Source organism: Vicugna pacos, chromosome 17 (assembly GCF_048564905.1).
Source record: "Vicugna pacos chromosome 17, VicPac4, whole genome shotgun sequence".
Classification (NCBI taxonomy): domain Eukaryota; kingdom Metazoa; phylum Chordata; class Mammalia; order Artiodactyla; family Camelidae; genus Vicugna; species Vicugna pacos.
The window spans coordinates 41290173-41306420 of record NC_133003.1 but is presented as its reverse complement, the minus strand read 5'-3'; the positions used below and the strand labels follow the sequence as shown (position 1 = coordinate 41306420).

At 37.2% G+C, this 16248-nt stretch overlaps 1 protein-coding gene across 5 annotated transcripts in view; it reads left to right on the top strand.

Annotated features, from left to right (window-relative positions):
• The window catches only part of CNTN3 (contactin 3), a 299279-nt gene that overhangs the window by 252103 nt on the left and 30928 nt on the right, over window positions 1-16248 (top strand). For all 5 annotated transcript variants that reach the window (XM_072941732.1, XM_072941733.1, XM_072941731.1 and 2 more), the window contains 4 exons: window positions 12456-12573; window positions 13803-13961; window positions 14060-14209; window positions 15683-15753. In XM_072941732.1, coding sequence (XP_072797833.1) covers window positions 12456-12573; window positions 13803-13961; window positions 14060-14209; window positions 15683-15753 — 498 coding nt within the window. The remainder of the gene's footprint in view (window positions 1-12455; window positions 12574-13802; window positions 13962-14059; window positions 14210-15682; window positions 15754-16248) is intronic.

Sequence of the window (16248 nt, the reverse complement as noted above, 5' to 3'; positions counted from 1 at the left end):
TTCTAATTTTTCTCATCTATTTCCTTTACCACCACACACTACCCTCCTCCCCTCTGGCAACCACCTGTTCTCTGTATTTATGAGTCTATTTATATTTTGTTCTGTTTGTTCATTTGTTTTATTTTTTAGATTTCACATATGAGAGAAATCATATGATTTCTTTCTTGATCTGACTTCTTTCACTTAGCATGATACACTCTAGATCCGTCCATGTTGTCCACAAATGGCAAAATTCCATTCTTTTTTTATGGCTGAGTAATATCTATTGTATGTGTACCACATCTTTGTATCCATTTACCCATCAGTGACCACTTAGGTTGTTTACATATCTTGGCTATTGTAAATAATACTGCAATGAAGGTGGGGGTGCATATATCTTTTTAAATTAGTGTTTTTGTTTTCTTTGAGAAAATACCCAAAAGTGGAATTGCTGGATCATATGGTAGTTCTATTTTTAATTTTTTGAGGAACCTCAATACTGTTTACCATAGTGGCTGTACCAATTTTCATTCCTACCAACAGTGTACAAGTGTTCTTTTCTCCACATCCTCACCAACACCTGTTTTTTATTGTCTTTTTGAGCATAGCCATTCTAACAGGTGTGAACTTGTATCGCATTGTGGTTATATTTGCATTTCCCTGATGATTAGTGATTTTGAGCATCTTTTCATGTACTTACTGCCCATCTTTATGTCTTTGGAAAAATGTCTATTCAGATCTTCTGCCTAATTTTTAATTGGGTGGTTTATTTATTTTTGCTATTGAGTTGTATGAGTTCTTTATATATTTTAGATATTAACCCCTAATCAGATATGATTTGAAGTTATTTGCTCCCATTTAGTGAACTGCCTTTTCATTTTGTTGATGGGTTCCTTTGCTGTGCAGAAACTTTTTTACGTAGATGTAGTTCCACTTGTTAATTTTTGCTTTCATTACTTTTTGCATATTTTGCCACTTTGTGTTAGGTATGTATACATTAAGGATTTTTATGTCTTCTTAGACCTAAAAAGGTCCCTTTATCATTGAATAATGCCTCCTTTATGCTCGATAGTTTTCTTTATTTTACAATCAGCTCTGTCTGAAATTAATATAGCTACTCATACTTTCTTTTGCTTTTGTTAGCATGGTACCTTTCTCCATCCACTTACTTTTAATCTATATATGCTTTTATATCTTTTTGTGTCTTTTGTAGATTATATATAGTTCTTATTTTCTGATCAACAATGATAATCTCTTTTTAATTGGTGTATTTACCATTGACATTTAAGATGATTACTGATGTAGTTGGATTAATATCTACCATATTTCTTCTCTTTTTTATTTATTGCCCTTCTTTGTTCCTGTTTTTGCTTCCCTACATTATTTAGCCTTTCGTGGTTTTAACTGAGCCTTTTTTTGTAATTCTTTCTTTCTTAGCATACCATTTTTTAAAGCTTTTTAGTAGTTACCCTAGAGTTCACAGTATATTTTTACAGCTAATCCAAGTCCACTTTCAGATATCCCTGTACTGTTCCACAGGTAGTGTGACTACAACATAATAACAAAATATTACTAATTTCTCCCTCTCATCCTTTGTATAATTGTTGTGTTTCATTTCATTTACATGTATCCATACACACACACACATACATAATAAAATACATTGTTGATGTTTTAAACAAACTGTAATTTATTAGAAGAATAAGAAAGATAAAAGTTTTTATTTTACTTTGACTTATTTATTTTCTGATGCTCTTCCTTTCTTTATGCTCATCCATGTTTCTGACCTATATCATGTTGCTTCTCTCTGGAGAACTTCTAACATGTTTTGCAAGGCATGTCTGCTGGAAACAAATTTCCTTAAAAGTTTTAAGAATGTGTGTATTTCTCCTTCACTTTTGAAGGACAGTTTCTCAGGGTACAGAATTCTAGATTAGTGGGGTTTTTTTCTCACACCACTTTAAATATTTTATCCTGCATGATTTCTGAGAAGTAAAATGTAATTCTGATCTTTGTTCCTCTATAAGTAAGGTGTTTTATCCCCTACCTCTGGCTTATTTCAAGAGGTTTTCTTTACCTTAGATTTTTTGAAGTTTGACTGTGATGTACCTGGGTATAATTTTTATGGCATTTATTCTGCTTGGTTTTTTTTTTTTTTTGTGAGCTTATTGGACCTGTGGTGTCATTTCTGATATAAATTTGGAGAAATTCTTGGTCACTACAGCTTCAGATAATACTTCGGTTCCCTTTTTCTCTTTCTCCTTGTTCTCATATCACTATTACATAGTTCTTAGGTATTTTGTTCTTTAAGTCTTTTCATCTCTGATTTTCACCTTCGGAAGTTTTGATTGTCATATGTTCACACTTAAGAGATTGTTTTCTCTGCATGTCTAGTCTAATAATGAGCCCATCAAAGCCATTATTTACCTTTTTTTTCCTTTAGAATTTCCATCCCTCTGCTTACATTACCCTCTATTTTTGTAAATTGTCTACATTTTCCATTAAATCCCTTAGCCTATTAATCATAGTTCTTTCAAATTTCTGGTCTGATCATTCCTGTCATATCTGATGCCTGTTCTGATGTGTATTCAGCCTCTTAACACTATGCTTTTTGCCTTTTAGTATGCCTTATCATTCTTCTGCTGAAAAATAGACAGGACATACCAGGTGAAAAGAACGGGCCTTTACTAGTACGGTGGTAAGGTGTCGGGGTGGGGGAGTATTCTCTAGTCCACTAACGAGGTCTCGTTGTTGTGGTGAGCCTCTGCCTCTGGACTGTGAAACTCACCCATGCTTCCATGTCTCCCCCTTACCAGTCTGGTGAGACAGGATGACTGGAGATACTGGAGCTGTAAGTTTTCCTTCACCCATGTGTGCAGCTAGAGGGATCTGGATTGGGGTATTTTTCCTTGGAAGAAGTATTAGGCTCTTACAAAACCCCAGCAGGTTAGACAATAGTGAAACAGTTTCTCCTGAAGGCAACCTTTGTTAAAAAGAAAAGAATGCTCTGCCTTATTTCATAATGGTTCCTTTTCTCGTCCCCTGCCAGAAAAATGAGGGGATTTTCATCTACGATTCATGGTGAGGGCCTGGTAGAGGTGCTGGGTGTGAAACTCACTAAAGTGTTGGGGGCTACCTATGTCTGAAGTCCCTGGAGTGTTCACTCTTAGACTTGTCCACTCTGAGCCTCCAACAATTCATCGCTCACAGTTCAGGTTTCTCTACCCCTGGACTGGCTCCCCTGGAAGTTTCTGCAGGTGGGTTTCTGCTCCAGTATGCTGTGGCCCTCTGTGTTTACCTGTTTGTCTCTCCAATTTTGGAAGCAGTGGTTTTCTCTGGGATCCCACTTCTCTGTCAGATCTAAGAAGAATCGTTTATTTTTCAGTTTGTTCAGCTTTTTGCTTGTTGTCAGAACAGAATGGTGACAGCTAAAATTCTTAAACACAGACCAAAAACCAGAAGTCAGAGTGAATGGCCCATTTTTAACTTGGTTATATGCCTTTTTTATTATTAGTTGTAATTGTCCATAGTCACTTAGATTTTATGCTCCAGTTTCAGAAAGAAAATTATTTTACTTTGCAAGACATGATATTTAATCACACCATTTAATTGAGCTGGACATGAATAAGTAAGTGAAGAATAAATGGGTCATTTAGGACAATTTAAAATTTTAGACCTGAAACTCACGAATTTCAGCTGTTTTTATTATTATTATTATTACTTCTATTATTATTTTTTATTATTATTACAGTAAACACTCTGATTTTGTAAACCATTTTTTAGCGCTGACTTTAAAATTTTATATCATGCTCTTGACCAGAAAAATAGTCTAATGGTAGTCACATTTGATGTCCAGCATACTGTTTTTGGCAACTTCTTTTAATAAGATTTTGAGATTTAAAAACAAAATCTGTGCTTCTGGAATGTCAGGAAAAGTGTTGAAATACATGGGTCTGCAGCTGTAATAAAGTTAGTGTGATCTCCTTGGGAGCTTATACTCTCCTGGGAGAGAGTATAATTTTATTCTCTCAGACTGCTTGTGTGTCCCTTCTCTGGCTCACATACAAGCTACTGGTATGAAAGAAAGGGTGATCTAGACCAGAGGTATTGGGGTTTTTAAAAATCTACATTGGGTTCTTGGCACAGTCAGCTTAAAATGATCCTACAAAGATGCATCTTGATTACTAAATACTGCAGACTGTTCTCCCTCTCTCCCTCCTGATGGGAGGAACCCGAGGAAAAGATAGAAGGGAAGGAAACCCATTGTGTATAGTTCATATGGGTCAGCTGCCCGCAAAAGAGACAGTGTGACAGGAACAGGATGGATCTGGAGGGCTGTGGCGCCTGCTGTTTTCCAAAGACGGCTGCAACAACACACTTTACCCAACATGCTCTTCTTTCAGTATGACTGACACTCTTCTCCATCAAGTGGCAAAATGTATGCCTCTCCCTTTGACCCTAGTAGGCTTTTGTGAGGGCCCTGACCAGTGAAGACCAGCAGGAGTGATGCTCTGTGATTGCTGAGGCTAGCTCATAAAAATGCCTGCACTTCCACCTTGTTCCACTGGTGCAATTTCTCTTCGAATCCAGCCACCATAACATGAAGAAGCCCAAGTAGACTGTGCAGAGGTCTACCTCCAGAGGAGCTAAGGTCCTCAGCCCGTAGGTGTGGCTGAACTCCCAGCCAATAGCCAACACTGCTCTCATGTAGATTGGCTGGCTTGTCCGAAATCACGCTGCACCAGCTGATGACGTTCACAACAGAGATGAGCTGTTCTCCCTGAGCTCTGCTCAGATTGTGCATTCCTGAGCAGAATAAATGATCATCATTTTTTTAAGCTACGAAGTCTTGGAGTAATTTGTTACATACCAAGAGTAATTGGGACTAAAAGTAAACATAAGACATTTGGGACAACTTGGTCAAGTTTCAACAAGGCTTTTTATTCCTTTGTATCAGTGGACTTTCTTTTTCATATACTAGCCTTATCATTCTACAAGGGACAAATCTACCCCAGGTATATTTTAAACCTCTAGTATGAGGGTAAAAACAAAACAAAACAAAATTACATTTGATCTATGAGTTAAATTGTTACTCGGGATAGGTTCTTGGGACTTGAAATAGTTTCATTCTATGTCAGAATTGTTAGATCAATTCAGAATAACCCTTGGGTGAGTCACATTGACTAATGATGAATCTATATGAACCTATAGAAATCTATTACCATGTTGAGTTATTTCAGTAACTATTGTTTTTAAATGACAAGTACATCAGGGCCGTCTAATATCAAGGAAATGAGCCTTGTGCTTGACATGTAGTACCTGTTTCCCAAATATTAGTTTTCTTACACATCTTCGAGAATGAAAATATACACAGGAGTGCTGTTCTCAGCTTATAAAGCCAGCACTAAACAGCCTAACTTAATGATAAAGTTATGCATTTATTAACTGCAGAATTTTAGAGTTAGGGAAGATCTGAGTGATTATCCTGAACCTTGTATTTTCAAGAGTGAAGATGAAGAATATAAAATCTCAGAAGGTTTAAAGATTTTTATTCCTAATTGATCATTAGTATCAGCTAAAGGGTCTCCTCTTTCTAGTCCATTCTGGTTTAATTGTTCTGTGAAGCAAACTAGGCATTTCTGGTTTGTTTGTTTTTTTAAAGACTCTCTAGCTGAATTTACTGTACAGTGAACACTCAGAGCTACTGGGTTTAGTGAACTGGGTAGCCTTGTGTTTTTCAATAGGCAGTATTAAATAAGGCAGAATGAGACCTATTCTATTTTCAGTTTTGTTTCAGTCTTTTAGGTTAAATCAAGGAGAGTAATTCAGTATGGTGTTAGGTTTATCACTAACGATTCTCTAATTATTGCTAATCTCCTTTTTTAATTAAAAGAAGGCAAAGGTCCCAGTCTCAGAGACTTTGACAGCATCCAGCTAGTGTCCATTTATATTATTTTGGACAGTGTCCATTTGCATTATTTTTTACTCACTGTATTCATTCTGACAGTTAACCGTTAGCAGTTTTCTGTGCTAGGTAAAAGTACACATTTTCTGTATTGACTTACATATAATTTAAGTTTAAGAAAGTTAATCAGCTTAGGAAAGAATTAAGTAAATTAAATAGAGCATTTAGTACTGGAATATAGCAAAAAAAAAAATTACAGAGGTGTATCTCTAATGACTGATGTTTAGAAAACACTGAGGTCGCATCACTGTGGAAACAAGCACTGGGTATCGTGAAATCATCAGCTTCCAGTAAGATGCTCCACAAACACTGCACTGGCTGGAAAAAAATAAATCCCTAAGTTGTTAATATGAACTTGATGTTAAAATAGAAAAGCTCATACCTTTAAGGTAACTTGGGCATTTGATACAATTTTAAATATGCATGAAGGATCTTTGACCAAGTTTTTATCTTTCATGCATCATTCTTTCGAAACAGTTATGGCAAAACAAGCTGGACCCTAAATCTTGTAGTGGTTCCAGTTTGTTGGAATCAAAGAAAGTCAAAAACTTTTGATGTGAACAGGTTACATATAAACTGTGTTAGCCATCACCTGTTCGGACAACCAGGCCTCAGACAGTTTCAGATAAACTTATTATTTTTTGAACATTTTTTATTGATCTATAATCATTTTACAATGTTGTGTCAAATTCCAGTGTACAGCACAATTTTTCAGTCATACATGAGCATATATATATTCATTGAGACATTTTTTTCTCTGTGAGCTACCATAAGATCTTGTATATATTTCCCTGTGCTATACAGTATAATCTTGTTTATCTATTCTACGATTTTGAAACCCCAGTTTGTCTCTTCCCACCCCCCACCCCATTGGCAACCATAAGTTTCTGTTCTATGTCTGTGAGTCTATTTCTGTTTTGTATTTATGCTTTGTTTGTTTGTTTTTTTAGATTCCACATATGAGCGATCTCATATGGTATTTTTCTTTCTCTCTCTGGCTTACTTCACTTAGAATGACATTCTCCAGGAGCATCCATGTTGCTGCAAATGGCATTATGTTGTCGGTTTTTATGGCTGAGTAGTATTCCATTGTATAAATATATCACATCTTCTTTATCTGGTCTTCTGTTGATGGGCATTTAGGCTGTTTCCATATCTTGGCTATTGTAAATAATGCTGCTATGAACATTGGGGTGCAGGTGTCATCCCGAAGTAGGGTTCCTTCTGGATATATGCCCAGGAGTGGGATTCCTGGGTCATATGGTAAGTCTATTCCTAGTCTTTTGAGGAATCTCCATACTGTTTTCCACAGTGGCTGCACCAAACTGCATTCCCACCAGCAGTGCAGGAGGGTTCCCTTTTCTCCACAGCCTCTCCAGCATTTGTCATTTGTGGACTTTTGAATGATGGCCATTCTGACTGGTGTGAGGTGATACCTCATTGTAATTTTGATAAAATTATTGATCAGTCAGAAAGATTAAAACTGTTCACGGAGTGAGATCCCATTTTCATGTTTCAGTGGTTGCCAGTCATTTCTGTTGCTTGGGCGCTCTGTGTACATTTGTAACATAGGTGGTCTTGTTGCAGCCATTTGCATTTGGTGGGGGGCAAGGTTTCACTTGGTTGGTCAGAAATACAGAGGTGAGTCATGTCTACCACCAGTTTCTTCAGGAACCTTCACAGAGAAAAACACCACTCAGGTTCCAGAAGTTACCTGTGTGTTCAACTGTTTGCAAGGCTGTGTATGATTTACATGCAGTGTCAGGGCTTGGAAGGCAACCTGGTGTTGGGATGAATAATTAATATTGGAATCTATACAATAACAGGCTGTGAAAAGTGATTTTAAAAAAAAGACGGGAGAAGCTTCTATTCTACATTGCCTTCCAAATAGTTGTCATAATGTCTCCAGCCCCCCTTAAACTGGAAAATTGATGCTTCTTGGCAGCCCAGCAGCAGCATTTACATCAAGAGTGCTTCCTAGGAAACTGGTTTCTGCCAGTGGTTTGTGATATTGAAAGTTCATGCTACATTTGCACTGTTCAAGAAGTTTCTGTGGGTTCCAGGGTTTAAGTTATACCTTGATTTTTAGCATATGGTAGATATCACAGTGTGCTTTCTGCTTACCTGTAATTAGTAATGATCCATCTGCTTACTGATTTTCACCTGGCTTGGGTTAGCACATCATGTAGTGTTTTTCTTTCAACGCACAGTGGTTTTTAAATTACATCAAAAATTCTATTAGCATCATTACCTAAGAAAATATAGGGAAAAGCTAATAAGCTCCTCTTCTATTTCATTTCATGCACACTGGATTTTCTCTTGCCATTTTTTTTAAATCTGGATTTGATTTACAAATCCATATACTGTTTATACCTATAACATGGTCTGGAAATGTGATCTTTTCTAGGAGAAATCTATATGATTAGATGAAAAAATAATTAGACAATTAAGTAATTCTAGCAAAGCTTAAGAATATTTTCAAATATAAGAAAAATTACTGTTGTGAAGATGTGAATATGAACCTCTAGTGTAGACCATTTTTTTCTTATACTCTGTTGCTCGGTAGCTTATACCCATATTGCAAATCTTAGCTCAACTATCAACACATTGAGATGCCAGAAAATCATAGATTCCTCTATGTACTCTGAACTTGCATTACATTGTGATTTTACTTTGATTTGTTGTAGTCATTTGATTAATGGCTGTCTTTCAACTGTAAGATCCATGAACATAAAGACGGTTTTCTTCCAACACCAGTGTATCCCCAGATACAGCCGTTGCTTAAAAAATAATTTTGAATGAACGATCCTATTTAAAAAGATAGCACTACTTTTGAGAAAGAGCTAAAATTCATACGACATAGGGAATGTCTTCCTCTTCTTAAACCTGTGTTTAAGTCGTGGGAGTAGGCTTCTCCCACTGCCAAAAGCTCTATTTTCAAATAATTCTGTGAAAAGAAATAGAATAGAATAGACATAGAATAGAAGAAAGCCTTACTTTCTGGAAAGACTGGGAATTACACTGCTGCACTTTGAGGGGGACTTTTTAAGGGAAAGGGAGACAGGGAAGTACAGAAAACGAAGCTTTGCTTCTGCGTCTTCCCAGTTCTAGTCTGTTGTATTTGAGGGAACAGGGAGAAAGGAGGATGTAGGAAAACAGTACAAAGACTAACTAGTTTAATGGACAATAAAGTAGAAGCTATTTTTATTCAGAGTTATCAGTGTTCCTAAGAATTTATTCGAAGATTATTCATGTTGGTAATGTCCATACATTGTTTTATGTGAATTCTGTTTATACTCTAAACAATGACAAGCATGCCTCTAATTATATGTAAAGAATAGATGCAGTTTTACTGATAAATGTATTGAAAAATTATTAAGTACTGTTTACCACATTTAGACTAATTTTACTTGTATTTTCTTTGGACATTCCTGTCCTATCCCCTTTATCATAATTAATCAATAATGAACTATTTTCTAACCTTTAACAGTGAAAATTGATGGGGACAGAAACTGGTTTGATGTAAGTGAAAATTCCCTCTGGAATTTCCTTTTCATTTTTTTAACTTTTATTAAATGCCTAGGCATAATCAATTGCATCTTAATAAGAAATTATAGGATGGTCTAATTAATAGCACTTCTATTGTTATTAAACATTTAATTCTTCTGGAAGAAATTGAAGTTTATAACCACAGTCGCGTTATTTGATCACTTCAGCCTGCGGTCCTATTTAAAGAGAAGCAGTCAGAGCTATAGTTGTAAAGAATAATGACTGCATTTTGAGAGTCATTATATTCTACCAAACAATGCGCAAATCATAAGTCTACAGCCCAGTGAATTTTCACAAAATGAACACACTCAAGTGACCAACACTAAATCAGAAGCAACATGACCCATATTCCAGAAGTTCCCAAGGTGCCTCATTGCAGGACACTGTCCCTCCAAAGGTAGCTACAGTCTAGGTTTGTTACATAATCGATTAGTATCATTGTAATCTTTTCTATCTGATTTGTATCTTTTATGTTGCGACTTAGCCATGTTGACATATGTAGTTATAGCACATTGATTTTCATGGCCTAACAGTATTTCCTTAAGTGAGTGTTCCACTACTTACTAATCTATTGTGATGGACATTAGGCTGTTTCTATTCAGTAGCTATTATGGACAGTCCTGCTATAAACGTTCTTGTAAATGTCTTTGATAAATGCATGCACATATCTCTGCAAAGTATATACTTAGGAATGGAATTGCCAGGTTGTAGATCACACATATCCTGCCTTAGTAGGTATTTTTTAAACAAGATTTTAAGGTAGTTGCGCCAGTCTACACTGGCATTAGAATGATATGAGTTCGGTTGTTACATGTCCTCATCAGGGCTGGGAATTTCCTGCTTCTTTCATTGTATACATATGGCGTGTGCCATGCGACTTTATTTAACCTTTATTAAATAAACTTATTTTAAATTTGTAAAAATAACTTGTTCCCCATGTATATCTATTACCCTGACTTGGGTTTACATCGAGAGAGCAGAGATCGTGTATAAAACACTTCTCTACGCTCAAGTGAATCTCATACGGCAAGTGTTCAATGACCTTTTGTTAAGATGCATCTTGATTCTATATATTGTTCCATTAAACAGCAGTAGATAGGGTGAGAGCAAAAAAGCACTTAGAAGAGAAACAACACGAATGTATTCTATTGAGAGAGACAATAATTAAGGACAAATTCCATCTTAATTTGTTATTTTCCTTAAATGTATTGATCCGCTCTACTTCATGTTGGTACAGAAAAAAAATCAGTGGTTCCTACTGTCTACATGTTCATTGCTTCCTTTTTCACCCTACAGTGTAAAAAATAATTAAAAATTATATTTCCCCTGATGGTGAGCCTAGCTGCATTCCTTCAGGAAGATGGTTTGGTTATTATACAGTGTAGCTAAGTTATGTCTCTCTTCACCCATCAATACCAGAGTGAACAGAAATAACAAGTCCAACATTAATCTCTTCCTTACCCCTTCAGGAGACAAAAACCAGCTTATATGCCTAAAAGCTATATGCATGTGTCTAAGGACATAAAGAAAGTCCTGGTTCCAATTCTCTTTTTTACCCAGCTGCTTTCAAAATAAGCAAATAAATGCAGGGAAGGATAATAACTCACCCCAATGCCTTGATGGAATTTAATAGTAACTGTTCTTACTTCACTGAAAATAAGAGATTTCTATAGAAATGATAATCAACCTCCTGTGAGTATATGGAGCTCATAAAACCTGAAGAGTTTCTAAAGGTCAGCGAGCATTGAAGGGTTTGTCCTGGGGATAAATTTGTAAATAGCCCTGAGGAGAAAGAGAGGGAGGGGAAGGAAAAAGTTTAACTTGATGAAAGTAAAATGTGCAAGCTTAACAGTTTCTGGATTATCATTTAATTACAGCCATCAATCACCTCACATCTGCCTTTTCCCAGTACACACGAAGTTTAGGCTAAAGCCATACAATCCAACCAACAGAGAATAGATACCCCATTAAGAATCCTATGGATGGGAAGCAATATTTAAGAAATTACCCTATAGGAGATCTTAGGAAATGACCTAAAAGCATGATAGGAGAATCTATCTTTCAACAAATACTTGGAAAACCCAAGATTAAAACTATCCTTTTAATTAATAAAACAAATCACTGATCACTTCCTCTGCTGTACCAGTTTAGAGATTTTCCAGTAAGTGATCATTTCCCAAGGGCTTTGCTTTCCACATCATTTTATTTCAATCCATACTTTTACTAATGCATGACACTGGCCTGCAGTTAGTCATTTTATGAGTTTGATTTTACATTCTTTTAAAACGAGGACCATTTGAAGTTGAGCTTTTAGAAATACATTTGCTTCATTAATTGGCTTCGCGGAGCACCCACCAATGTCTTTATGGACAGCTATTATTTTTTGGTTTAAAATGTTTTAATTTATTTTTTATTCAGGGGTTCATACTGACTGTCCCTAAATTCTATAGCAAAGGAATTAAATAGCATTAGTCTTTTTAAATGCTCCAGTGTGTTCAGAAAAGTGTTTCAACCATGATAATCCCCTTGTCGGGCCGCGTTTATCTCCCAGCAGATACCTAAATGCTTCCCTCTTCTTCTCAGGCAGATAATTGCAAGGAGGTTGGAACCAGAGAAAAAAGTCGAGCTGGTGCTGAGCAGTGGATATAAAAAGAACTGTCACCCTGGTGGAAGTAAATGACTCTGAGACTGTAATCTCTGCCCTTATTTATTTTTGAAACCATAAATGCCCAGGGGAAAGCGTGCCATTTATTTAGCTACAGAAGTCCGTGTCTGCAGTCATGTATGGCTTTTAATGTGTTTCTGTTTCTATCCTTTCCATTGTTGCAGTCTTCTGCCTTATAACCACCTTGGTCTTCTCTCTAAATATAGCTTGTATCCCAATGGTGTTATTGGCCATAGCCTTCAAGATTTTTTGTGTTTTCAATATAGTGATATGTTCATTACCTGTTTTTTCCAACAGAGTTCATCAGGCGATTTAATGATCAGAAACATTCAGTTGAAACACAGTGGAAAATATGTTTGTATGGTGCAGACGGGGGTAGACAGTGTTTCATCTGCCGCCGACCTCATAGTTAGAGGTAAATATTAACGGCTTGATGTGTTTTTTTTTAATTTTGCATATTAACTGATCATTTCTTACGGAAGGAAAGACTATAATGAGATAGCTTATGAGCATACGAGTTACAGTATTGATTTGAGTCCCATCCCCCACTATAGACCAGAAGACGTGACAATACGGATGGCTAATTCAAAGAAATAAAAATCTCAACTTTGCCATTCAAATAGCTCACACTGTAATAAGCATCCCACAGCTGCTGCCAAGCTGATGTGTTTTTGAGCATGCCATTAATTCAGCGATGTTTAGTATGAAGGAGAATAGTGATATTGTGTGTGTGTGTCTCCTTCCAAAGAAACCAGAATCATCCAGCATGCCTGAGAAAATTTGCCAATCTGAGCTCCTGTCCAGAGTACTGATTTGCTGCTGGGCTGAAAAATGACCAGAGTGCATCATAGAATAAAACAGCTTTGATAACAGACTAGGAACTACAGAGATGTACCAGTAGATGAATGCAAAAGGCATCAAGCCAAAAGTAAAGCATGTTGAATTTGGAAAGGTGCAGGAATCCTGCTGAACAGAGGACTCAAAAAGCAGATGTCATTCGCAATTGTAGAGTATTAGGATCTTGGAATCCCTGACTCACATCCAGGTTTAATATCTAACAACAGAAATGTGAACGTTAAAAAGTAGTAGCTTTCTTGCAGGGTAAATGTCCTTTATTTTCTAAGTATTTTTTTCTGTGTTTTAGTCTCCTCTCACTATATTCAAGTGCCTAAAAGTAAGACTGTACAAATCTCAAATTTATTTTTACATCATTGTGTAATTCTAATGAAAGGGCTTCCCCTAGTCTCTTCCTCTTGGCTCATGTTGATAAAGAGCCTCCATTCACCTGCTGGCCAGGCTTCCCTGTGTCAGGCACCCTGCACAGCTGTGGCCAGTGGCCCTCACCAAGGTCAGAACTTGACTGTGGTGGTGGTTTCACTGGTGTATCCATCTATCAAAATTAATCAAATTGTACAAAAAAAAATTTATTAAACACTATAGGCTATGGTTTTATTTTCTGTACTATTTCAGACACACTTGTTTATTTCTTTGAGCTCTGGCTTTAAATCTGGATTTGTTCCCTAAGTGTTTTTGAAATTGGGATCCATTGGCGATGTTAAAGTGTCACGTGACTTGTTCTCCACTTTGATAGCGGATGACATTTATGGCATTGCTCGCCGTGGTTTGCATTATCACCTTTCTCAGGTTCACCTGGACCACCGGAAAACGTGAAGGTAGATGAAATTACAGATACAACAGCTCAACTATCTTGGAAAGAAGGTACAGACAACCATAGCCCGGTTATCGCCTATTCTGTCCAGGCGCGGACACCGTTCTCTGTGGGTTGGCAGACGGCCTCAACAGGTAAAGGGGGAGATACAGATGCCACTGGTACTATAAACGGATTTCAGGTCAGTGCTCAGACATACAGACTTTCACCTCTGTGAAATACTCCTTTGCAGTGCCTGAGGTCATTGATGGGAAAACGCACACAGCTACGGTGGTCGAGTTAAATCCGTGGGTGGAATACGAATTTCGAATTGTGGCCAGTAACAAAATCGGAGGTGGAGAACCCAGTTTACCCTCAGAAAAAGTAAGGACTGAAGAGGCAGGTTAGTGTTTTTGTTTCCTGAGTAACGGTTTCATAGGTTTTCCTGGGTATGTGTTTCCACTTCCCCTGGCCTTGGTCTCCAGGTCAGCAGGGGTTCAGCCTCGAATGACCCATTGTTGGAATTATCTGACCCATCTAATGGCAGACTGGCCATCTGGCATTTGTCAACAGACTCATATGTAAGTGATTCTGATGTAGCAGGACATTTGCAGGGGTTCAGTGCATCATCAGCATTCATTAGTGCATGTGGAGTGAATATGTTTTTGTCACTTCAGGTTATAATTACTCTCTGACATAGTCACCCTGTTAACAGGGGAAGCGTTGTTTTCATTTACAACAAGCATTGACAGATTGGTAGGATAATGACATTTGGGAGTTCTACTGCTAGGAAATCTCATTCTGCCACCAAGCACAGTGAACGAGCTTCAGCGATTGATGAATAGGTATATTTTGGCCCCTCACGTAGTAAAATAAGAGAGAATCATTGTTGAAACTTTCCATGTGGGGCAACTATTAATATTAACCATAAGACTCTTTATAATGCTAAAAATATCCTAATGTTAAAATTGAAAAGTAAAAGTATACATGCTATCACATTATTGAGGTATCAGAGAAGATCTGAAGACTTTCCTTTTCAGAATCTGTAGTATCAACTAAGTGACTAGACTTGTGTTTGAAATACAGCCAGTACGTCACTTCAGGAATGAAGCCAAGATAGCGTTATGGAGTACATTTCAATAACTTTAGTGATGCTTTTACTCAGGACCATGCATATAATGCCTATGTCAGGTATTGTGAGAAATTGGAGAACCATGTCTGTCTTGGTTCTTTGCTCATTTATTCACAGAACACATATTTAGGGAGCATCTGCTGTGTGCTGAGCACTTTCTAGGTGTGGTGGATACAGCTGTGAATACAACAAAGACCAGCCTTCAGGGAACCTGTCTTCTAGGTGTGCCGTGGGATTTACCTAGCATAAAGTTCTCAGTGTCAGTGAGAAGTCTGATGCCTCTGCAAGATTCATAGAGAACATCTCATAACAGGTCTTGAAGATTTGAGTCTGGGTCATTTTTATATATAGTCAATAATGTTCTGAGATTTAGATCTCTACTTGGAATAATCACAAGTTACATGTTCGTGCTGGCTTGATTTACCATCACTTCTGGTGACTCGCTTTTTCTTATTTTATTAACTTTCATACTGAGTCATTTTTTTCTTACTATTTGAGATACTTTGAATATTTAAAAATTTTATGCAAATAGAAATGTGATGATCTCCCCTAAAGAGATAGAGATATAGATATAGATATAGATATTGCATATATATGTACCTGTGCACACACACACTTACACATGTGTAACCTGCCAATGATCAAATTACTTCAGATTTTAAAAGTAAGCCGCACTGAGTCTTCTTTCAGACAAGCATTACCAAATGCAAATCGGGTTTCATCTCTTCTCTCTAACCTATACAGTTCCAGAAGTGCCTCCTTCAGAAGTCAGTGGAGGAGGTGGAAGCCGGTCTGAACTGGTGATAACCTGGGATGTAAGTGTCTGGGCAGAGTCTTCCCCCTCAGGGTGATGCTCTTCCCACAATCTTGGCTTCCTGTTGGTGCTAGTGGCGCCGATGGTGGTGGTAGTACCAGAGGCTGATATTTTGGAACGTTCACTCTGTGTTAATCACTGTTCCCAGCATTTTGCGTATTTTTTTCACTTCATTCTTGCAACATTTTTTAGATGAAAACGTTAAGGCATAGAGATATTAAATAATTCACCCAAGTTCATGTAAATAATAAATGTGGGGTGAGAGTCAAGTCCTGGCTCTTTACTTGGGAGCTGCCCTCAGGGCTCTCCCTGCAGCTGCACCCCCGCTGATGGTGTACACCCCACTTTTCCAGCAGGTGCTGTTTGCTGGCCATTGTTTCAGCCCTTGCTTTACATCATAATTAGAAAGAATGTTAATTAACACAGTCAGAAGGCACTGGCTTTATCTATTTTATCTGACGATGTCAGGGAAAAAAATTTAAAAATCAATAGATCA